At 43.5% G+C, this 25,659-nt stretch overlaps 1 protein-coding gene across 3 annotated transcripts in view; it reads left to right on the top strand.

The window, feature by feature from the left end:
- DIP2B (disco interacting protein 2 homolog B) overlaps positions 1–25,659 on the top strand; it is a 2,678,679-nt gene that overhangs the window by 882,437 nt on the left and 1,770,583 nt on the right. For all 3 annotated transcript variants that reach the window (XM_044083475.1, XM_044083472.1, XM_044083474.1), the window contains exon 2: positions 25,411–25,482. In XM_044083475.1, coding sequence (XP_043939410.1) covers positions 25,411–25,482 — 72 coding nt within the window. The remainder of the gene's footprint in view (positions 1–25,410; positions 25,483–25,659) is intronic.

Below are 25,659 nucleotides of genomic sequence, written 5' to 3'. Positions count from 1 at the left end.
AATCTATTTCTAGTCCTTTCCCAACTTTTAAAATAAGTTCTTCAGCAATTAGTATAAATACTTGCATATGAAAATTATGTATTTATTTATTTTATTTCATATTTCTTTACCGGGAAAGTCCGACTGGACACAGGTCCTTTTTCAGTGGAGACCCAGGGAGAAAAGCTCCAAAAGTACAAAGTATAAAAAGTAGAGGAAGTATAAAATACAAAAAGCAGAAAAAGTGCACAAAAGTACTAAAATACAGGAATACAAGAAATACAAAAATAGTTGACCTGCATATGTGATTGACAAACTACAGAAAACATTACAAATTTGGCATACGTGTATAATTGGCAAAAATCAGAGGAAGTTTATGTCATACAAATATTACAAAATGTTTTGTTAAATTTTCTGTGGGGAATGCACGTTTTAAAGTTATAAAAGGTGTATACAATATCAGTACAGGCATATATTCCATTTGCATTCAGAAGAGGGTAGTAGTATTTTGATACTGTGTGGGCTGTTGAGATCATATGTAAACTAGAAGCTAACCAGAACAGGTGCAAGAGCAGAGCCTGGTTTCAGTTAAGTGATACTTGAGAAGTTTATTTGAATTGTACTATAGAGCAGTTGAAGGTTATTGGGACTGGCAGTTCATTCCATATTTTAGGAATGAAGTTTGAGAAGAGTGAATTTTTGGCATAGTTTGCTTTAGAGATATCAAGTAGTAGTTTGTTGCTAGAATGGAGAGGACAGTTGTTGGTGTGTGGTTGTATAAGATTTTGGAGAACAGTTTTTTTTTTTCTGGTTGATGCAGAATTTTATGGGCAAAGGTTAATTGACTGAAGAGTAGTAGTTGCAGTAGTTTTAGCCAGTGTAGTTGTTTTAGAGATGTGCAGTTATGTGTCCTACATGGGGAGTCTGTGGCAAACCTGGCAATTTTATTGTAACAGCACTCAAATTTAGCTAGTTCAGTTTTTCTGAGGTTTGTTAGAATTGTAGAGGCGTGTACTAGGGATGGTAGCTTTTGTGTTTGCGGTCAGAAATTGTTTGTTTCTGTAGAGTACCTAGTTTCTTCTGTACTTTCTTTATGGTTTGGGAGATGTGAATATTGAATTTCAAGTTGTCAATTTCTACACCTAGGAGTTTGGTATGGGTTACTGGTGTGATAGTGGTTTTATTTTTAGATGTGATATTGAGTGATAGGCATGATGGGGGAGTTCTGGTAGGGTAGAAGAGAAGGAGCTTGGTTTTGCTGGGATTTAGAATGAGTTGGGTATTAGTGAGCCATGTTTGGGTAGCTACAAAAGAATCTTGGGTTATGATCTGGAGGTCTTGTAGGGAGGAGGCAGCGCATATTAGTGTGGAGTTGTCTGCGTATTTTATAAGTGTAGTATGAGTAGTGGAGGTATGGAATGTGTTTGTGAAGAGAGAGAGAGAGAACAATAGAGGTCCAAGGATGGAGCCTTGGGTAACTCCTAACGTAACTGGAAGAAGGGGGGAAGAGTTTATTTTGCCATTGAACAGCCTGCTGATATCCTAATAAGTAGCTTTTAAACCAGGTAATGGAGGCAGTACTGAGGTTTAGGGTGGCAAGAAATTTAAGTTTACTGTGATTTACAATATCAAAGTCATGGAAAATCGTGTGTAGTGCTGCTGCTGCTGCTTATATTTATACTGGTTGTAACATCATTGTAATAAATCTGTTGATCCTTGTACATTCCTTTTAACCAAGCCAGGAAATCATTTCCAAAGTTTCTATTTTGAATAATTTCAAACAGGAATGCCAAGTCTGAAATCATGCCTGCGCAAGTATCATCACTTGCTTCTTTCCATTTCAAAAACAGTAGCTAGAGACCACCATTTATTTACACTTTGTTACATCTAAATCTAGTTTGTCTTTTTAAAATTGGTTAAGATAAGTTTGTGTCTAGTTTATTAGCCAGTATATTTTAAGAATTTTGGGTACTTGCGTATTAACTCAGCCAGATTTGTAAGAGCAAGGGCGGCTGGTTTACGATAATTTCTGCTGCTGAAAAATATTGTCAGAGTGCCTTAGCAAAAGTGTGTGTGTGTGTGTGTGTGTGTGTGTGTGTGTGTTTCACTGAAGTGTGTGGTGCTTTTCCTTGTAGGTTACTAACATTGTAAAATTGTCATGTGAAGATGCTTGTGTGTCATTTGCCCAATACTTACATTAATCTCTCTTTCTGTTGCTGTGAAAATGGTGAATTACATCACATTCTTTGAAGTAAACAGAGTGCTGCATCTGTGGATGTTCTTCAAGGATGCATCTGCAGTCATAACATATGGGTTGTCCTGCCTCAGGCAGCCCTTCGGTCGGCCGGATTCCAAAGTCTGGGTCTGGCCTCGGCTGATGTCGCACTTTCCCCGACGTCAGAGCTTCTGGGGTATAAAGGCATTAGCCAACGCCATTTTCCCCAGTCTTTCTTGCCGCGCGGTGCCCGAAGCAGAAGCTGTTCGCAAGTGCCGGTCGGTCAGATCCAGAGATTTCAGCTACCAAAGACTTCTAAAAAAGCTAAGTACCCCGTTGGGGACTCTTTCTTGCCTCAGCCGATGTCAGACAAAGTAAATAATTGTTTAGCTTGTGGGAAACAAATACCTCATAAGGATTTCCATTCTTACTGCCTTCCTTGCTTAAGCCCAGACCACAACGTATCAGCTTGTTTAGCCTGTGCCTCCTTCAACCGACGGACTCTTAGACGTTGGTCGGAGTTTGCAGAAGAGTTTTTTGGACCCGCATTTGCATATAAAATGCCTTCGGAGACTCCGACTACATATTTAGCCAAAAAACGCAAGGAAAAGGACTGACACTCGCGGCCCGCAGTTTCGGCTGAAACCACGGTTAGGCCTGCCGCGACTGTCTTGGTTTCGGCCGAAACCGAGTCCTTGGTTCTTACTTCTACCGAAATCATACCTCCGACAACCGAGGCCAGAGAGGCCCCGGCTGAGTCGGCTACAGAAATCCCTACCGAAGAAGCAAGCGCACAAGATTTGTCCGACACCATTCCATTGGACATTTCTACTCCTGCATGTGGGGCAGCTAGGCCCCCTGCTTCTATGTCTATTAAGGCTTTCTCCAGGGCTAAAGCAGCTAAAATTTCAAAAGCTTTACCTGCAAAATCTACTTTTCAGAGACCTTCCTCAAGTTCTCAGATTCTCAGCCTTGCTGAGGACCCTATATCTCTGATTAGGGGTTCCCAACCTCACCCAGACAGGGCCTCCCAACCTCCTCCTGACAAAAGGCCTAGGACTGAACCCCCTGAACCTCTCTCCTCTGATGGATCTGATTTATCAGACCATCAGGAAGGGCCATACTCACCTTATGAGGATTCAGATGCAGAAGACTCTATTCCTTCTGCCTCCCCTCCAGAAGAATTTTCCTTTGGGGAGACTTTGCACTCAATGAGGGAACACCTTCAATGGCAGGGTCAGGATTTCTCTGATTCTAGAAAAAGACTAAGGACCTTTTTACACTTGCCACAGCATAGGCCTTTAGCCATACCACCTGTGCTAACTGTAGTTGATGATGCATATAATGATGTCAGTTCTGCCCCTGATTCTCTTCCCCCGGCCCCTGCCAAACCTGACAGATATTACAGGGTCCCGGATTCTCACTTCCACTTGTATAAAGCCCATGCTGCAGACCCAGAAACTATTTCTCAGGGCCCAAAAGGTGTTGCAGCTGCCACTGCCAAAAAACCCCTACCCTCTGAAAGAGAGTCAAGAGCATTAGAGAGATGGGGAAAAAAGGTTTATACATCTGCTACTCTTTCTGCCAGGGCATTAAACTGTCAATTCCATATGATACAGTACCAGGAATATTTGTTAGATCAGCTGAATAAAAAGCTTTCTTCACCTGAACCTTTAGACCGTAAGTCCCTTCAGGAGTTGATACACAACTCTCAGCAGGTCAGCAATCATTTCTTAAAATGTGGCTATGATGCACTGGAGGCTTCATTTAGATCAGCTATGACTGGGGCAGTAATTCGAAGGCATGCCTGGCTAAAAGAGCATTCCTTACCAGACCATGTCAAGGCTAAACTCCTAGATGCTCCAATGGAAAAACAAAGTTTATTTGGCTCCCCTGGACAGGAGATTCTAAAGAAAGTGGAAGAAAAAGCAAAATCTGTGCAAACAGTAAAGGATTTTCTGCAGGTCCAACCTCCGAGGTTCAGCAGAAACTGGCCTTCAAAGAATTGGTCCTTTCCAGACACCTCCAGAGCACAGAGGGGCAGGAATAGACGCCCAAGAGGCAGAGGTCAATCAAAGGGTGCCTACAGGGGTCATCAGTGGCAACCTGCCAACCAGAGGAGTACTGCCACAACTGCGACTACAACCACTTCCACAGGACAGACACAATGACTTGACTCTGATTCCGCCTACTAGGGAACAACTGGAAGCACCCTTGGGTGGAAAGTTGGCTTTATTCTCGAAAAACTGGCATTGCATTACAAAAGACAAATGGACATTGGAAACAATAGACAAAGGATACAGGTTTCACTTCCACACTTTACCAAGAAGGAACAGAATGCCAAACCTTCCACCAAACCAGAAGCCAGAGGCTTTAAGACAAATCAACAATTTACTTCAGATGAAAGCAATAGAAAGGGTACCATCTATGGAACAAGGCCAAGGATTTTACTCCAGACTATTCCTTGTACCAAGAAAAGAAACCCAATGGAGGCCTATTCTCGACTTGTCCGCACTAAACACATATCTCATTGTGTCAAAATTCAAGATGCTGACCCTACAGCAACTTCTTCCCATGTTGGGCAAGGAGTCTTGGCTGGTGACTCTAGATCTCAAGGAGGCATACCTGCACGTCCCTATACGACCAGATTGCAGAAGACACCTCAGATTTCTTGCAGGATCAGAGCATTATCAATTCTCAGCATTGCCCTTTGGCTTATCTACTGCGCCCAGAGTATTCACGAAATGCCTGGCATCAGTAATTGCACATTGCAGGCTTCAGGGAATTCAAATCTACCCATACCTGGACGACTGCCTAATACAAGCGGACAACAGGACAAAAATAATAAAGGATTTGGCCTATGTCATACACCTGTTACAGGCCTTGGGATACACAGTCAACATCCAGAAGTCAAGACTAGTGCCATCCCAAAGGATAACATTTTTGGGTGCGGATCTGGACACAACAACTCAGATGGCTTTTCTCACAGAAGAAAAACAAAAGCAACTCCCAGTCTACTTCATGGCTTTGACAAGACAAACTCAGCTTACTGCAAGGAAAGTCCTGCAGGCCCTGGGTTACATGGCATCCTGCATAATCTTGATCCCACATGCCAGGCTGCATATGAGGAAATTACAATGGTACCTAAGGAATGTATGGTCTCAACACAGACACAGTCTAGAAACCATGATTCCAATCATTCCATGCCTGAAAAAGGAATTCCTGTGGTGGGCTCAAGCCTGCCAGTCCAACAGAGGGTTGCCTTTCAACAAACCACAACCAAGGCAGACCATCACCACGGACGCCTCAGACCTAGGATGAGGAGCACACATGGAAGACAAGTGTATCCAAGGCCTATGGTCTCAAGACCAGCTGAATTTGCACATAAACCTAAAGGAGATGCTGGCAGTCAAGCATGCAATCGAGGCATTCAAATCATTCCTCCAGCAAGGACATCTGCTGATAAGGACAGACAATACCACAGTCATGTGGTACATAAACAAACAGGGAGGCACGCATTCCTACCCTCTATGCCAGATGGCAATGGATCTGTGGAACCTAAGCCTGAATCTCAACATCCAACTGCAGGCCATATTCGTACCAGGAAAAGAGAATTCACTAGCAGACAGCTTAAGCAGAACTACCATGGATGCTCACGAATGGATGCTGCATCCAGACATCTTCAAAATCATAACAAACAAATGGGAAATGCCAGAGATAGACCTGTTCGCCTCCCCACTCAACCACCAACTGAAGAAATTCTGCTCAAGAGTATACCACCCACAAGCCTGGAGGGTGGACTCCCTCTCTTTCAGCTGGAATGCCCTAACAGTGTATGCTTTTCCACCTCTCCCATTGATGTACAAAGTTCTACTGAAGATCAGGGAGGAACAGCCAAAGGTGATACTAATCGCTCCAGACTGGCCAAGGCAGCATTGGTATCCACTACTGAGAAGCATGTCTCGGACGAACTCATGGCCTCTACCCGTATGGCCTCTACTTCTAACGCAGAACAACTTCAAAACCCTGCATCCAAGCTTGAAAACACTGCAGCTGACTGCCTGGAAAATTGCTTAAAACAAAACCAAACTGTCTTATCTCAGAGGGTCAAGGACATTATCCTGGAGCCTCGCAGACCCTCCACAAGGAAGACATACTCAGCTAAATGGAAGAGATTCCTCATTTGGAGCGCATCAAAGGGTACAAATGTCACACTGGCAAACCTAGCACACATCCTAGAATACTTAGCAGAACTATTCCACAATGGCCTGTCCTATTCTTCCATTAAGATTCATGCTTCAGCAATTTCAGCAGAGTACAACATGGATCCTCCTATCTTCAATCACACTCTCCTCAGACAATTTTTAAGAGGGATCAAAAATGTAAAACCTCCAAGGAAACCCCCTCTACCTGCATGGGATCTCAATTTTGTGCTGGAAAAATTAACACTACCCCCATGTTCTTCGTCTTCCCTTGCTGCAGTCCTGACAATTGGGTATAGTCCGCGTCCCAGTCGGCCCGAATACCAGAGTATAAGGCTGACGTCGGTCATGGCGCCTTAGACTGACGTCAGTACGTCAGGGTACTAATGCGCATGACCGACGTCATTTCCTCAGTCTTTTTTGCCGCATGGTCCGATGCAGAAGCAATTTTGCGAGTGCAGGTTGGCGTTCTGAGATTTTCCGAAACCGGAGTTTCAGACTGAATACAGAGTTGGCTAAGTAACCCCGTTGAACATTTTGGTTTTTCTTGCCTCAGTATTTAACCGGATGTCAGAAAAAGTGAATAACTGTATTTCTTGTGGGAAGCAGATACCGCATAGGGATTATCATACATTGTGTATACCTTGTTTAGGGCCTGAGCACGACGTTGTTGGTTGCCGCTCTTGTGCTAGATTTAACAAGCGCACTATTAAGAGGAGGCTTGATTGTGCTAGGTTAGTGTTTGGGAAGCGTTGCAATTACACTATGCCGTCGGATGCTCCGGCGCCTGCTTCATCTAAGAAGCGCAAGGACAAAACGGTGAAGTCTAGGGTGAGGAACCGGCAGTCCCGGACGTCGGTCCTTTAGAAGGCTCAGGAGCCAGAGGTTTTGCCAGGTGTCTCTATGGAGTCTCAGGCAGATACTTTACTGTTACAGGATGTGCCCTTTCAGGAGGTAGGCCAGGCTGAGGGGCTTCTCAGGTAACTGTTCTTCCCTCTCTTCCCAAGGTAGTTAGGGCCTCTCCTTCTGTTGCCAAAGCTTCTTTTAGAGGACGGCCAAGTTCAGCTTCTGTGGGGCTTCTCCTAGCATTTCGGGCTCTGTGCCTAAGAAACATATGCTTAAAATGGCAGAAGATTTGATTACTCTGATTAGAGGTTCTATGCCCCACCTGATAAGAGGCCTAGGGTGGAACAGGAGTTTGATAGTTTTGAACAGTGTTCACAGGCTTCAGAGTCTTCTGTGGAAGACTTGCAAGAGTTTCCTGCTTATTCTGATTCTGATGTGGATGATTCCACTCCTTCAGCTTCTCCTCCTGAGGATTTTTCATTTTCAGAGACTCTTCACTCCATGAGGGAGCACTTTAAATGGGAAGGCCAAGATTACTCTGACTCCAGAAAAGGCTTAGGGAATTCTTGTTTTGCCCCAGCATAGGCCCTTAGCTATTCCTCCTGTGTTGAATGTGGTGGAGGATGTTTTGCAGAGGCTTCTCTGAACCCTGATTCCTTGCCTCCTGCTCCTGTTAAGCCTGATAGGTATTATAGGGTGCCCAAGCTCATAAGTATTTGTTTAAGAGTCCCAGGGCGGACCCAGAAACTGTTTCTCAGGGGCCTAAAGGTGTTAAAGCTTCTGTGGTTAAAAATCCTGTACCCTCTGATAAAGAGGCAAGGGCTTTGGATAGGTGGGGTAAGAAAGTATATACTTCTTCCACTCTAGCCATGAGGCGTTGAATTGTCAATTTCATATGCTGAAATATCAGAATTATCTCCTTTCACAATTGAAATCTAAGGTGGATGCTTTGGCGGAAGGTATTGAGTGTAAAGAATTGCTGGATTTGGTTCATGTGTCTGAACAAGTGGGTAAGCATTCTTTGCAGTGTGGTTTTGATGCTGTTCAGGCCTCCTCGAGGGTGGCTGCTACTAGTTCTGTTCTTCGCAGACATGCATGGTTGAAGGATCAGAATTTAGCTGAGCATGTTAAGACCAGGATTTTGGATGCTCCTTTACAGTCTGATGTGTTGTTTGGACCGCCTGTGGAAGCAGTTTTAAAGAAAATGGAGGACAAAGCTAAGTCTATGCAGACTGTTAAAGATTTTTGCAGGTGCAGCCTCCAAGTTTAGTAGAAATTGGCCTGCTAAGGGGTGGACATATCCTGCTTATGGTTCCCAGTCTAGGGGTAGGTCTAGGCGTGGTAGGGGCAGGGCTCAAGGTTCTTTAGGCCTAGATCAGACAGTTCACCTGCTCAGACTTCTGGTGAGGGCAGGGGTCAGTCCTTCGTAAGCAGAACCAATGACCTGCCTTTTCAGCTGCCAGTGGACTCTCGTCTGGCAGCTCCTTTGGGAGGAAGATTGTCTCTTTTCAAAGAAAATTGGGATTTAATCACTCAAGACAGATGGGTGCTGGATATCATTCATCACGGTACAGATTTTATTTCCACACAATGCCCCTTTCAAAGGCATGCCCGATGTTCCTCCTCCACAAAGAAAAGAGGCTCACAAGCAAGTTTCTCAGTTACTCCAGATAGGGGCTATTCAGCCAGTCCCTGTGTCAGAAAGGGGCTTGGATTTTATTCTCGCCTGTTCCTAGTACCAAAGAAGGGGAACACGTGGAGACCAATTTTGGATTTATCTATCCTCAACACTTATCTGGACATTCCCAAGTTCAAGATGTTGACGTTACAGCAACTGCTACCTCTGCTGGGCAAGGATCACTGGATGGTAACTTTGGATCTCAAGGAAGCTTACCTTCATGTGCCCATAAGGCTAAGTTGCAGAAAGTATCTGCGGTTTCGAACTGGAGATTTTCATTATCAGTTCTCTGCATTGCCCTTTGGCTTATCTACTGCCCAGAGTATTCACAAAGGTTCTGGCTCCAGTGATAGCTTACTTCAGGCTTCAAGGCATTCAAATTTATCCTTACTTGGACGACTGCCTGATTCTGGCTCAAGAAAAGGAACACCTTCTACAGCATCTGGACTATGTCATAGCAGTGCTAAGATGCCTAGGGTATTCTGTGAACGAAATAAAGTCCAGTCTAGTACCCTCTCAAGACATGTGCTTTCTGGGTGTGAGACTGAATACAGCAGCCCAGATGGCCTTTTTAACCCCGGACAAACAAAAGAATCTGTCACTTTACTTCCATCAACTATCTCATCAGTCCGTGCTGACTGCAAGGACAGTCCTTCAAGCATTAGGGTTCATGGCATCTTGTATTCTGGTGCTTCCCAATGCCAAACTGCATATGAGGAAGCTGCAATGGTATCTCAAAATGTATGGACACAGCACTGCCAAGATTTGGACACTGTCATTCAAATAATACCTTGCCTTCAAAAGGAATTCTTGTGGTGGGCTCAGGAATGTCACCTAAACAAGGGACTCTCTGTGACCCGGCCAGAGGCGAGTCAGATTTTAACGACAGATGCCTCGGACACTGCTTGGGAGCTCATCTAAATGGAAAGTGGATACAAGACAAGTGGCCTGCCAGACTACAGCATCTACATATCAACATGAAGGAGATGTTAGCAGTCCAGTTTGCATTGATGGCGTTCAAGGAGTTACTTCTTCCAGGGCAGGTGTTGATTCTGACAGACAACACAACTGTCATGTGGTACATCAACAAGCAAGGGGGAACACATTCTTATCCTCTATGCAGGCAAGCAATGATTCTATGGGAGACTGCGTTAAGCCTGCAACTGACTCTTCAGGCAAGGTTTCTGCCAGGAGCACAGAACTCCCTAGCAGATGTATTAAGCAGACAAATCATGGATCCCCACGGTGGAAACTGGATCTTCATGTATTTCAAAATTGACAGTGTCATGGGGAACTCCAGACATAGATCTGTTCGCTTCTCCACTAAACCACCAGCTGCCAAAGTATTGCACAAAGGGGTTTCATCACACAGCTTGGAAAGTGGATGCTCTGTCTTTCAGTTGGAAAAACCTTCATGTCTATGCCTTTCCACCTCTACCTCTTCTTCCAAAGGTATTACTAAAGGTCAGACAGGACAGGCCAAGGATGATTTTGATAGCTCCAGATTGGCCTCGGCAACATTGGTACCCACTTCTAAGGAGTCTTGTAAAGAAGCCTCCATGGCCTTTACCTCTGATTCCTCATCTGTTATCTCAGAAGGACGGTCATCTGCTCAATGTCAAGCTTCCATCTCTTCATCTCACAGCTTGGCATATTCTGTGTTGAAGCATGGTAGGTCTCAGCTTCCTCAACAAGTTTTAAATGTGATTATGGAAGCTAGAAGGCCTAGTACTAGGAGAGTGTACATGAAAAATGGAAGAGATTTTTGTTTTGGAGTACAGCAAAGAATTTGGAGATTTCAGAGCCTAATTTGAGTGTGGCTCTTCAATATCTTACTGAATTATTGGACAAAGGTTTGTCTTTCTCTTCCATAAAGATTCATGCTGCAGCAATTTCAGCTCACTATGATTGTGACCCACCTTTGTTTTCGCATCCTTTGTTCAAGCAGTTTCTTAGAGGGGCAAAGAATATAAGACCCCACGTAGAGCTCCTACTCCTGCTTGGGATCTCAATTTTGTGTTGGAAAAACTTACTCTACAACCTTTTGAGCCTGCAGCTACTGCTGAATTGAAATATTTGTCATGGAAGACTGCTTTTCTGTTGGCTATTACTTCTGCAAGAAGGGTGTCTGAGTTGCAGGCCCTTATGGCAGTAGAGCCCTTTTGATTTTCCATAAGGACAGGGTATCATTACGCACTAATCCTTCCTTTATGCCTAAGGTGGTTTCTAGTGTGGCTTTAAACCAAACTATTCATTTGCCTACGTTTTTGCAGATCCTCAAAATAAAGGGGAAAAGATTTTGCACACTTTAGATGTACACAGGCAATTGCGTTATTATTTGAGCAGGACTAAAGATTTTAGGCAGTCTCAGCAGTTACTTGTTTCTTTTGCTTTAAGTTCACAGGGCAAGCCTGTGTCAAAACAAACTATTTCTAGGTGGATTGGCTTTTGCATTGCATTTTGTTATTCCCATCATGGCAAAGAGGTTCCAGCTGGGATTAGGCCTCATTCCACTAGGGCTACTGCCACTTCAACAGCATTTCTAAGGGGTGGCAACTAAGGATATTCTGGAGGCAGCTACTTGGAGTTCAGTGCATACTTTCTCGAGGCATTATCACCTGCCTATATACTCTAAGACTAGAGCTGGTTTTGCCACAGCTGTTTTACAAGGCATGTTGTCAGCTCCTGCTACTTTATAATTTGCCAGCCTCCCTTACCTCTGCTTTGGGATTCTACCCAATTGTCAGGACTGCAGCAAGGAAGGCGAAGAACATAGTACAGTTTTGTACCTACCATAAATGTAGATGTTAGGATTCCCTTGCTGCAGTCACCCTCCCTCCTTCCCCTCTGTGTTTCAGGGTGGTTGTGTAGGTGAGTTTACATGCTTATATTTTGTGTATATTTTACTGTATATATATTGTACATGTTTTTTGGTGCAGGTTGTTTTTGGGACTTGTCTTTTTGGGTCTTCTGACATCTGGGGCAAGAAAAGACTGAGGAAATGACGTCGGTCATGCGCATTAGTACCCTGACGTACTGACGTCAGTCTAAGGCGCCATGACCGACGTCAGCCTTATACTCTGGTATTCGGGCCGACTGGGACGCGGACTATACCCAATTGTCAGGACTGCAGCAAGGGAATCCTCGAACATCTACATTTATGGTAGGTACAAAACTGTACTTTTTGAACCAGCAGCAACAGCAGACTTACAGTTCTTATCTTGGAAAACAGCTTTCCTTCTAGCAATTACTTCAGCAAGAAGAGTATCCGAGTTACAGGCACTAATGGCAGTGCAGCCTTTCCTGATTTTTCACCAGGATAGAGTGTCTCTGAGAACCAATCCTACTTTCATGCCAAAGGTGGTATCCAGGGTATCTTTGAACCAAGCTATTCATTTGCCTACGTTCTTCCCTAACCCTCAGAACAGGGGGGAAAAACTATTGCACACCTTGGATGTACACAGACAACTACGCTACTATCTGGACAGAACTAAAACCAACAGAAAAACTGACCAACTTTTTGTAGCATATGCAACTGCAGTGCAAGGAAAAGCAATTTCCAAACAGACAATTTCAAAATGGATAGGAAATTGCATTTGTTTCTGCTACTCCTTTCATGGCAAGACAACTCCTGAAAATATCAGGCCTCACTCCACAAGAGCCACAGCCACCACTACAGCTTTCCTACGAGGGGTGGCTACCAAGGACATTTTAGAAGCTGCTACTTGGAGCTCCGTGCATACATTTGCCAAGCATTACAATCTACCTTTATACTCCAGATCCCGAGCAGGTTTTGCAACTGCAGTTCTACAGGGGATCTTAACTACACCATCCTTATCTTAGTACCTCCTCCCCCAGTTTGGCTATGGTATTCTACCCATATGTTATGACTGCAGATGCATCCTTGAAGGACATAGTACAGTTTTGTACCTACCATAAATGTAGATGTCCGATAAGTATGCATCTGCAGTCAGGATTACCCACCCTCCTTCCTCTCTGTGGTATTCCTAGGGTGCTTACCCCTCTTTCAGCTAGCTGGGGGAATCTGTTATGGTGTATTTGTTTGTATGTATATCTGTATATATTGTTTGCTACTGTTTGGAATTTTCAACATTTATCCAAATTTAGCCTTCCTAGAGGGCACCTGGCATCTGGGGCAAGAAACACTGAGGAAAATGGCGTCGGCTGATGCCTTTATACCCCAGAAGCTCTGACGTCAGGGAAAGTGCGACATCAGCCGAGGCCAGACCCAGACTTTGGAATCCGGCCGACCGAAGGGCTGCCTGAGGCAGGACAACCCATATGTTATGACTGCAGATGCATACTTATCGGACATCTACACTTATGGTAGGTACAAAACTGTACTTTCTTATTTATGCCGTGTACATTTACAGCCATTATTATGTAGTTGAAACATGTTATTGTGGCCAAGGAAACTGCTTTTTTCACTTTTTACTGGCATCTTGTTTCAGTACACCCTATATTCTCATAAGCTTACACACTTTTCATAAACTTGCCAAAGGAGTGATGGTGTGTTTAGGCAGTTATTCATCTGCCGTGCCTTGTTTGCATCCCTGTCAAAGTACTGTCATTGAAAAGGGAAATTCCCCATGCTATACAATGATCTGACATTTGTTGAGCGTTGCAGGCCTCCATTCCGATGTTAAGACAATGAAGAGGCCAAAAGTACATAAAATGTATTTTCCATAAATCACCGAGGATTGCAGTCAGTATGGCAGAACAGATAAAGTTGTTCCGCGATAACATAATGATTTATGACACGTTACAAATCTGGTTGTGATAATACTTAAGTACCGAATTTTGATAATGTACATTTAATGAAATCTGCCTCCTGTTTGTGGATCTTCTATTTTGTTCTTACCCTTTGTAAGAAGTGTTCTAGTATTTTCATTAAATGTTTAACAGATTTTTTTTTCTGTAATTATATTCAACAGTTTAGCTTATAAATCACATAGTTACTGGCCTCCCCTTTATAGACTTCATTGTGAAAGCCTTATGGACCCTACATTTTTTTCTGTTCTTTTAGCTGTCATTTTTTTTCTTTTGTTGAAATAGTGTCAGACTCGAAACATGGGGACCATTTTTTTCTTAAAAAGCCTTTAACATGTTTGACTGTCTTTGAAGAAAAGCTGTTAACCAATCCAAATAACAGATGAAACAGTAGGATATACAGATGAGGTTAATATTCCTGGTTTATATAATTTAATGTAGTGTGGATAAAATTGCTATCTTGCCTGAATTGCTTCTTTATGGAAGTCATCAGTTTGATTGTTAACATTTTTCCTTCCTACTCCCATTCCCTGCTCATTTTAGTTTGGCAAGAATGTCACAGTATTATAACTGGTCTCAGTACTCTCTCTCCTTTTGGGTTTCTTCCTGCTTTGTAAATTCCTTCAAGTGAACTCCTCAAGGGTGGAGACTAGAGTATGATAGAATTAATTCCAAGCAGATGATTGTTGGTTATCCCCAGCTTTACTCCAGGGGGCCTTAATTGTCAAAGATCCCTAAAAGGTATGTTTGTTTTATCATGTGATGACCAGGTGCATGGTCTAATCTATTAAACATTTTCACTGTGTCACAACTATTGCATGTACAAGGTTATATGTCTATGTGTGGGTGTAGTGTGTTTCGTCGAATAATCTAATGAGTGAACGTTTGTGTTAATTTTTTTTTTTTTTTTTTTTTTTTTTAAGGGAAAAGTCCAACTAACTGATGTGCCCATTTTTAATGGAGGCCTGGGGAGAACAGCTTCTTCACAAGTAAGATACAATTGTACATGACTGAAAGATTAAAAAAAAATTCTAGAAGATATAATCCATGTACAACGAGAGAGACCATTATTGCATTACTTGAACAGTATTAATAGTTTACCAGGCAGCATATTTGTTGTGGTGCTGGAAGATCAAAAGGCTGTGGTTTGTATTCCTTCACTAGGTAGTTGGACTTTTCCAGTACAGACGCAGTGCAGCGTAAGGGAGTGCTCAACTTCTGAAAGTGCTGTCCTGATGAGATGTTAAACTGAGGTCCCATCTGCCTGAATTGATGGTAGCTCAGGTGGATGTAAAAGATCCCATGGCACTTGGTAAAAAGAATAGGGAAAGTTCCCTTCTGCCTTGGCCAGATTTCTCCTAGTCTGCATAACTACTACCTTGGGTTACCCCTGAAAAGAAGGTCTATGTTAAATCATTGAACGCTTAAAAAAGCGATTTATCAAACCCATGTAAGCGAAAGCTTTACAATCTCTAACACTTAGAACCTCGATTTTTTTCCAAGGGAAAAAAATTTCTGTTCCACAAAAGAAAAAAACCTTTTAAAACATTACATAACGTGGGGGGCTTCACCCCCAATGTGGGTGGCTATGCCCCCCACCCCCTACTTAAATATACCAAGTCCAAGATCGTACTGCAGTCGCAAAAACGGCAAAGCAATTTCTTTCCCAGGGAAAGAGTTTGCTTATATGCTGTGTCACTATTTTGCCTTTTCATGCTTTCAAGTTTGATCAAGATGCATTCGAAAGAATGTGTCTTTGATCATTTAATAGGAACCCTGAAAAGGGGCCATTGGCCTAATGCGAGTAACCTAGTCAACAAAGTGTAAATAAGTAAATAATTATAAATAAATGAAGGCTCTTCAGTAAGCTAGTAGTTTGCTTAGGAATAAACCGAGAAGGTAACAGTAGTATAACTTGATTGCTTAGCATTAAGTAGAAAATATAACAGTAGTACTTTTACAAGTTCTCCAGGTTAAAAAAAAAAAAAAAAGCATAAAATAACAGGTGTGATGTATGCTGATTTTATGAATGAATGAGTGAGTGAAGGCTGATCAAACTGAATTCAGGTGTTTGCTATAAATTATAGTTCCAATCTTTGGTTAAATGTGAAATTTTTTATGGGGCTAGTGTTGGTGTTGTGTGGGTTTTTATTTTATTTTGTTGGGGGGGGGTGGTATTCATTTTTTGGAATCACTACCCATTGCTACATTATTTTGGACTGACAGCGATTCCTGGTTTTAGGTAGATTTCTTCTTTTCTCACAGTTGATGGAGCTGGTATATTTAATTGTAGGAGATGTGGAGGCTGCATTGGTTTTCCTTCCCTGTCAAAATAGAAGTGTTATTTTGACTTTTTTTATGTGTAGTTAATGTTTTCTGTTTGCTGTTTCAGGTTTGCTTTTTTAATGTTCAGTCTTTTGTAATACACTCCTGTGTGTATGTATACGAATGTGCATACATACACATACAATTTAGTGTAGCAGTCAGACAGAATGCTTCTGGGAAGGGGCGGTAACTGGAGTACCTGGAAATACCCTTTGTCACAGGAGATACAAAGAAGTGTACTAGAACGCCTTGAGAATTATCAGTTAAAATAAACAAAGGGAATGAGAGAATAAAATGGCAACAGCTTCAAAAGTGGAGGTGGGAGTGAAAACCGATTCATATGTGAATAATGGAAAGACTGTGTGAAGATTTTAGCCAAGAGAGATATTTAAAGTGTTACAAACAGAACTGAATGTAAATAGGCGAAAGAAGACAAAGAATAAGACAGGCTTTTATAAAAATGTGGAAAATAAAGGGAAAATAGAAGTAAGGAAGTTGTATTAAAATGAAAGAGTAAATTAAATTATTGCTTTTTAGTGCAAGTGTCTTAAACACACAGAAGAGGAAGGTTTTATATGTGTTGGGAATAATTAACCATTTTGCAATATGTATAACATGAATGATGAAATATGGTGGGAGGTTGGCATAATGGTTAAGGTATTTCCCATATAGACACAAGGTGCTGGGTTTGATTCTTCCATGGGGTCAATGGCTAGGCTTAAAATGGCCCACAAGGGCAGTGTACTAACCTATGTGTACACTTCTTAATAAGGATGAAACAGAAGAGTCTTCATCACTTACAAAATAAACTTGTTCAAATGTAAAATTATGTTTGAAGAGAGTGAGAGAATTAGAAGGTAGAATTTTAAAAATGAGTAATAAGTGGAATAATGTATACAGTTGTTAACCTCTGTGTGACCCAGAGGAGTGGGGGGAAAAGCCAACCTGATGTTGGTAATACAGATATATCTCATGTGAATGCCAGGTCTGCCTAGTAAGCTCATTGTCATTAGTGCCAGGGAGGTGAATTTTGCCCATGGAGGGAAGTGCTTGCTTCTCTCATTGATGCCTTTATATGCTGTATGGCCAGGTAGGATGTGGGTAGGGCAAAAATAAAAGATTTTAGACCAGCATTGTGGTTATGAGCAGGACTCCACAGTGAAGAACTTCTGATCTCCATATGTTTGTTACCCCTCTCTAAAGGGGAAGTGTGTTATAAGTGATGAGCAGTTGATGAGAACCCTCTTACTAGAGCCATTAAAATGGAGAACTAAAAAGTAGACTACAAAAAAGTAATAAGAAGTTATGTACCTACCATAACGTTCCATGTTAGTTGTCTTCTTGCCTTCTTTCTTGCTGGATGGGTTCGGAGCCGATCCTCGGCTCCGACTCGGCCTTATACTAAAGCTCGAGAGCTATTTACCAGCTCGAGGCCCTCCCCCTATCCCACAATGCTAGGCGTCAGATACCCAGATCTCGTTTGGTATAGCTAACACCATGGAGACACCCTGTCCTTACTATAAAGTTTACCTACAGTGGTAACAGCTGAGGAGGACATAACCTAGGAAATAGTCAAGCAGAGGAATAAGGCCTTAGAAGGATTCATCTCGGTCTGTCCAGGCTAGGGGGATGGCGAGTGGGACGCAAGAAAGAAGGCGAGAAGAAGACAACTAACATGGAACGTTATGGTAGATACATAACTTCTTAATGTTAAGTTGTCAATCTCGCCTTCATTCTTGCTGGATGGGACAGCGTCCCTAGCACCTTAGCCCTGGGTGGCTTATCGGAACAGACTCTTGAGCACAGTGGAACCAAACTCAGACCGACTCCTGGAGGTCATATCCAACTTGTAATGAGAAATAAAGGTATGAGGAGTGGCCCATGTGGCTGCAGCACAAATAGATTCCATTGGAAGTCTTGCTTGAAAAGCTACTGACATAGCTTACGCTCTGGTGGAATGAGCTTTTGGTTTTGTAGCGAGCTGTTTGTCTTAGTTGGTAAATGAAGGAAATGATAGAGGCCAACTATCTAGATAAAGATACTTTAGAGACTGGCAGGCCCTGCTTGCCCTCAGCATAGGACAGGAAGAGTTGGTCCGACTTCCTAGTTTATTTTGTCCTCTCTAAATAGAAACGTAATTGCCTGTGAACATCCAAATAATGCAGCTTTTGTTCAGCTCTGTTTGAAAAGTTAGGAAAAAAGACAGGAAGATCAATGGCCTGATTCAGGTTTGTCTCAGAAGGAATCTTGGGTAAAAAGGAGGGATTAGTTCTGAGTGAAACTCTATCTTTGTGAAAAACAAGATAGGGAGGACGAATACAGAGGGCTTGAAGTTCCGATACTCTTCTAGCTGAGGTGATAGCTACTAAGAAGAGAGTCTTCCAGGAGAGCAATTTTAAGGAACAGGTGGCCGCAGGTTCAAAAGGAGGGAGAATCAGTGAAGTTAATATCAGATTCAAATCCCACGGAGACAGGGGGATCTCTAACCGGTGGCCTCAGCAAAACAGTCCCTTTAAGAAAGGCTTTACAAAGTTTATGGGACATAATGCTGGTCTCTGACAGGCCAGCGTGAAAATTAGCGATAGCAGCCAATTGGACTCGATGGCAGAAGAGGAGCCCGCTTGAAAAAGCTCTGCCAAAAAATCCATAACACTGTTGACAGGGGCTGTAAAAGGATCTATATTTCTGGCCTCCGCCCAGAAGGAGAAATGTCTCCATTTACTAGCATAGGTTTTTCTGGTAGTAGATTTGTGTGAAGAAAGGATGATTTCACGCACTGGCTGAGAAATATGCGGAAGCCTGGCTAGGGTTGGAAGTGGAGCAACCAAGCTGTGAGGTTGAGAGATTGAAGGGATTGGTGCAGCCCATCCGACTGATGGACCAACAGGTCTGGCACTGGGTCCAGACTCCAGGGCTGCTCCAGTAGGTGACGATGCAGGAATGGGGACCAAATTTGTTGAGGCCAGTAAGGAGCAATGAGGATCATCCTGGAACCCAAAGTGGTCGCTTTCTGAATCAGTTTGGGAATTAAGGGAAAAGGCGGAAATGCATATAGGAGACCCCGGGGCCAATCGTGTACTAGAGTGTCTCGGGGGAATGGTCGGGGAGGGGAAAGAGAGTGAAGAAGTCTTCGCACTTGCTGTTGAGAGGGGTTGCAAAAAGGTCCAGCAAGGTTGACCCCATCTGTGGAAGATCTTGTCCGCTACTAACTGATTGAGAGACCACTCGTGAGGCATGAGAATGGCTCTGCTTAGCCTGTCTACTATGACGTTGGCCTTCCCGGGGATGTGCGTTGCTATCAGAAACAATTGGGAAGAGATCGCCCACTGCCAGAGTCTGAGTGCTTCTCGACATATAAGGGATAGGACCTGGTTCCGCCCTGCTTGTTGATGTACCACACTACAGACATATTGTCCATCTGAACTGCAATAGTCCCGGTAGGTGGAGAGTCCTGAAGAGCTTGCAACGCTAAAAGTACTGCTCTCATCTCCAAGACATTTATGTGCAGGTGGTATTCTAGGGGTTGCCAAGAGCCCTGGACAGTCCTGCCCCCACCCGATCAGGGAGGCATGCGTGGTCACTGTGGCAACAGGAGGAGGAAGAACAAACGGTCTGCCCTGGAGAACTAGAGGGGAGACCATCCGCCAAGCCATGTGGTCTTTGCATGTTTGAGTGATTATAATCCTGTGGGACATTGGAAGTTGTTAAAAGGACCATTGGGTAAACAGCATCCACTGGAGGATCCGCATGTGAAAACGAGCCAGGGGGGACTAAAATGATCGCTGTTACCATGAGACCCAGTGTCTTTAGTATGAATCTGGCCTGAATCGTCTTGCACTGTAGTAGGATCTGTACATGTCGGCAAATGTCTCATACTCTGTCTGGAGGAAGTTTTGCAGATAGATCTTTTGTATTTAATTCTGCGCCTATAAAGGTTATAGACTGACAAGGCGACAATGCAGACTTTTCGAAATTTATTGATATACCTAGCTCGGAGCAAGTCTGAAAGGTGTAGTCCCTGGCTCGCAATAGCTGATGCCTGGTGGAAGCAGTAAGGAGCCAGTCGTCTAGATATGGAAACACCTGGAATCCCCTTCATCTCAGGTGAGCCATAACCACTGCCATGCATTTGGTGAACACCCTGGGGGCCATGGTGAGACCAAAGGGAAGGGCTCTGAATTGATGGTGACTGGCTCCCAGCTGGAAGCGGAGAAACCTTCTGGAATGCCTGTCCATTTTTATATGGTAGTATGCATCCTGAAGGTCTGTAGAGCACATCCAATTGTCCTGACCCAAGAAGGGTAGAATGGACTGGAGCGTGACCATCCAAAACTTCGTTTTTTGAACAGACTTGTTTAATCTGCTGAGATCCAAAATGGGTCTCCAGTCCCCTGTCTTTTTTGGTACCAAAAAGAACCTTGAGTAAATTCCGGATCCTTGCTGGTCTGCTGGGACTGGCTGGATGGCCCTTTTTCTTAGCAGTTTTGAAATTTGAAATTTCTAAAACTGCTTGATCCCTTAGAGTGGGTGGGACATCTGGAAGGTATCTGTTTGTTTGTACAGGGGTGCAGACGAAGGGAATTTTGTAACCTTCGCATATGATAGACTGTACCCATCGGTCTTGAGTGAGGAGTTGCCAGGCTTCTGGGTACAGTGACAATTTTCCCCCGACTGCCTCCGAAGGTGGACAGTAGGGCAGCCCCTCAAGGGTGCTGGAAGGGTTTGTCAGAGAAAGATTCTCTGCTACCCTGATTTTGCGGACCCCCTCTGCCCCTAGGGCGGCATCTATTATTGTTTCCTCCTCTGCCCCTGTAGGAAAAATCACCATGTGTGTCAGGCACGACTCTCTGGGGTTTACAAAACCACATTTTTCCACTCTTGTGACCTTTGGGAAATGGTCTGGAGGGGTTAGAAAAACGGACTCCCACGGCAGAGAGAGTCTTGCCTTCCTGCTCACACCTGGTAAGTGTATCCTTCACCTGTGGTCCAAACAAAGCTGAACCATTGAAGGGGGTATTGGTGAAGGATGCCTTAAAGGGGTCAGCAAAGTTACATAACCGCATCCAGGCATGTCTTCTCAAAGCCACGCCTGTACCTGCGGCCCTACTCGCACCATTGGCCACATAAGAAATGAGCTGCATGGAAGAGTTTACTATGGAACTTAAGGTCGCCAGCTGGGAGTTAATCTTATCCTGAGACCCCACAGCCGATGGATCATGAAGGGTATCACCCATTTCTTTGAGAAGATCCCTCTGAAGTCGGGTGAAATGGCACAGATAATTCAGCGACCGCATAGCAAAGGTCGCTGAAGAGAACATCTGCTTCCCATACCTGTCCATTGTCCTAGACTCTTTTTAGGAGGATGTACAGGCACCAAAGGGTCAGACAACTTCTTAGTGGCCGCTGCCACCACCATAGCATCAACTGGGACCCCCTTAGCTAGAAACTGTTTATCCGATGGGGCTGTAATAAATTTAGCGGGCCTACGGGGAGTTGGGTCCACTAAGTCCGGGACTGTCCACGCCTTCCGAGCAACCACTTCCATGAGCGGGTCAAAAGGCGGAGACACCCAGGAGGTGGAAGGGTGAGAACCAAATGCGTCCAGGTGCACCGATCCATCCTCGGAAGGTTTAAGGGCAGTCCAATTCCCCCTCTGCTTAAGGATCTCTAGGATGTCTGAAAAGGAGACATCCTCAGAGGGGGACCTTGGGGACCCTTCCGAATCCTCCAAGTCGGTGTCAGACGTGACTGACTCGGGGGAGTCAACATGTTTCCTTTTACATGTTTTCTTCCGAGGTGGCTCCTCCGAATGATCGGGGGAGGCCTCGGAAGAGAAAGATACTCCCAGTGGGGTGACCTGGAGCATCTGTTCTCCACGCTTGGGGTCAGGAGGGTGGACAGAGACCGAAGCAGGCACCATGGGGGGAGGAACCGAAGGGGCAGATCATGGATCTGACCCAGGAGTCAGTACGCTCCTCATGACCTCGAAGGCACCCCTATCAGGCAGAGAGGAAGGTCCCAGCTCCGAAGAGATGAGAACCTCTTCCGGCACCGAGAGTGTGAACGGGGTCGGACAAGGGTCCGATGCCACTCGCCCCCTCGGAGCCGATGAGAGAGTCTCGATGCCCGGATCCTTCCATGGATGGAACCAATGAAGAGATCGGAGCCAACAATGGAGCCAAAATGTGTGGTATTGGCTCCGACGCTCCGATTCGAGCCCCAACGAGCTCCGTCTCCAAACACAGTAGTAGAGTCAGAGGAGGAACTGATGAAGATACAGGGATAGCCACAGTCTGTTGAGAAGGGCTAGTCACCATTTGGGCCAGTGCCTGCGACTTTAAGAGCCTACTGACCACCCTCTCGAGGTCATTATCAGCCTGGAGGACCGAGAGGAGTGGGACCTATGGCTCCGCTCCGACTGTAGTAACAGAGACCTTGGAGCCGAATGAACAGACTCCAAAGAGGGAGACCTAGAGCGTTTTCGGCTCACAGAAGGCTCCAATACTAAGGCCAGAGCCGACTGAGGTCTCAAAGTGTTGGTTCCAGTCGTAACCGATGAGGAGGCAGAAGCTCCGCTCAGTGACTACTCCGGACAGGGAGCCAACGTCTTAGCGGGCTTGGAGGGTTTACCCAACGAAGGCTTAGTCGGGGACCCTTCAGGCTTAAGCAAGCCCCTCAAAATAAATTTGTTCCTACGCTTCTGCAGGACTCTCGGACTGAAGGTATGACAGACCACACAAGAGTCCTGTAGGTGTAGGGGGCCGAAACAATACACACAAGTGTGACAGTCTGTCAGAGACATCTTCTGACAGCACGTGTCACACTTCTTGAAACCTGAGACCTTAGTATCCTTAGACATAATGAAAAATAGAAAAAAAAGGATACCAAGGGAACAGGTAACTAGTGCTTTAAACACTACACACACACACACACACGCACACTAGTAAAAAACTAACAACACCAACAATATAATAGTAATATAAATAATACTACTAAATATATCTAACTATCACTATAAAGTAGAAAATATATAAAAAAGTAGTAGAATAAGAATAAAAACACTACTGATTATATATAAGAAAAATCAACGCTACCCTAACCGGTGGGGGGAACTCTGAAAAACTACACTAAAAGAGTTTTTTAAAAGGGGGTTTCTCAAGGGTTTAGAAAGGGAAACACTAAGAGACAAAATCTCATAAGAAAAAACTATACTCATATATATATCTATATATATATATATATATATATATATATATATATAAAATAAAACAGTAGAAAAAAGTTATATAACCTGGAGCCGGTAAAATCGCAACCTCGTAGCTGAAGCGGCAAACGAGATCTGGGTATCTGATGCCTAGCATTGTGGGATAGGGGGAGGGCCTCGAGACGGTAAATAGCTCTCGAGCTTTAGTATAAGGCCGAGTCGGAGCCGAGGATCGGCTCCGAACCCATCCAGCAAGAATGAAGGCGAGATTGACAACTTAACATCAAATGATTCTGTGTAGCAAACTAGTAGTTTAAGAACACGTCTAAGGAGCTTGCCATTAACCATTAGTACTTGGGCAGTCAACAGAAAATCCGTTCATTGGATAAAATTTGTTCAGGTTACTGTTATACTACTACTTCCTACCTATGATGCCCTGCACCTGTCTCTTCTATTTTCAAATTTTTCTCAACCCTAAATGTCTTTGCCATTTCTTTTGAGGTTTTCTCAGATGTCTTGTTTCACGAGTGTATGTTAGTAGCATTATTCTCCTTTCTATTTGGTACCATTCTGCTGTTCTGTAACTGTATTTTTGGTAGTTTTGTTTCCTTATTAACCTATAAGTGGGTATTTTCACCTTATTATGAGCTAGGCTTTATCTCCTTTTGTTCCAGGGCTTTGCCCCTTTTTTGCTGTTGCACTTCATTCTTTCAGTAAGTGGGATTGCAGCAAACAAATCATCCTCAGAATTTGTCCGAGTTCAGTGATATTTTTGCTAAGTTTAACAAAGTGAATTTGAGGAAACAGAGAAAGTTTCACTCTATTTTGTCAGGCTGCCGTAATCGGGGAAGTGTTTACTTTGGTCAGTCTGAGAGGGTCTCTGTCCTTTTCTTTCACTCTATTTTGTCAGGCTGCCGTAATCGGGGAAGTGTTTACTTTGGTCAGTCTGAGAGGGTCTCTGTCCTTTTCTTTCACTCTATTTTGTCAGGCTGCTGTAATCGGGGAAGTGTTTACTTTGGTCAGTCTGAGAGGGTCTCTGTCCTTTTCTTTCTCTCTATTTCATCCTTATTCTCTATTTAAGCTCTGCTCTTCTGGGTCTAGTCAGTCTTCCGAGAAGCCTTCCTTTGTTAAACAGTTATTTATTAAAGTAAAAAGTGCTGAATTTGTTAGAATCACAGGTGTGCCTTTTTGTACTGGTACAGATGTCCAGGCCACTTGAATCACCTCTGGTGCTGCTTGTTCTCTGGAAATGATGATGAGTTAGACAGTTGGGTCTGTTTCCATTTATTGTCTGCACATATCTGGCTCAAGGGACATTCCCTCCTTCCAAAGTCTGATGGCCTCCTGCTGCCAACAGTTATCCAAAGCTGGCCAAGATGAACTTAAGCACAGTCCTCCTTTCTGTCCATTCCCCTCTCAGTCCTTTGAGAGGTATGAAGCTGGATCAGCTGTTGCCATTTTTATGTTAGTCCTTTTGATTCAGTGGGTTCTCCACTTTATAGAATGATAGAATGCTATTTTGTGAGCGCAAACTCTCCATTGCCAATGTCTGTGTTGTGCTGTGCTGTATATTAATTAAACATGGTGTAACATGGGATATTAAGAATGAAGAAAATGAGTAGCTTAGGTTGTTCAGGTGCTTCGATTTTGTGCTTTAGTTCTATCTTCCAGTATTTGTGTTTTGGGTTCCCTACCATTAGTCAGATTGTGGAATCCTGCAAAATTCCATCTGCCATTGTTTGTGTTTTGGGTTCCCTACCATTAGTCAGATTGTGGAATCCTGCAAAATTCCTGCTGGAGCACAGTCCTAAACATGAGTTTCCTTTGCGGTAATAGTGAAAGGATACAACACTCTGGTTAAAAACTTGAACTAGAGTCTGGTATGTGAACATAACTAAATGAGAGTAAAAATACAAATGAAGTACATCTCTGTACTGTAGTGTTTTATGCCTAGCCTGTAGCTATTTTCTTCTTTATTTTACCATTTCCAGGATGGATTCCCTGTGTTAAAGTGCTGCACTTGCTTTGTAAAATTTCAGTTAGAGAAAAAGAGTGGTGTATTTTCCTTGATGGTCAGTCATTGATTAGACATGGTCTTGTGATACTAGAGTATGAAAAAAGGTAGAATGTTTAGCTGTAATAACTGAGTTTTCTTTTTTCTTTTTTTCAGGTGATATTACACAAAAGGGTTATGAAAAGAAACGATCAAAACTACTGGGACCCTATATTCCACAGACACAAGGCAAGTGCTATTGGTCTCTTTTCAACTTTGTTTTTCATGTGTACTTTAGCACAATAGCAAGTTTATCAAAAAGTGTTTGACTGAGTTGCTTAGAGGTGTGACATGTAGCTTATTTTTATTTATTTATTTTATTTTTATGAGCTGTTTTTTTTTCTTGTTTTGTGACCCAAATAGAAG

Source organism: Protopterus annectens, chromosome 9.part0, assembly GCF_019279795.1.
Source record: "Protopterus annectens isolate FY-2018-M chromosome 9.part0, PAN1.0, whole genome shotgun sequence".
NCBI lineage: Eukaryota > Metazoa > Chordata > Ceratodontiformes > Protopteridae > Protopterus > Protopterus annectens.
Note: the sequence above shows the minus strand (reverse complement) of the source record. Positions and strands in the feature narration are given on the sequence as shown.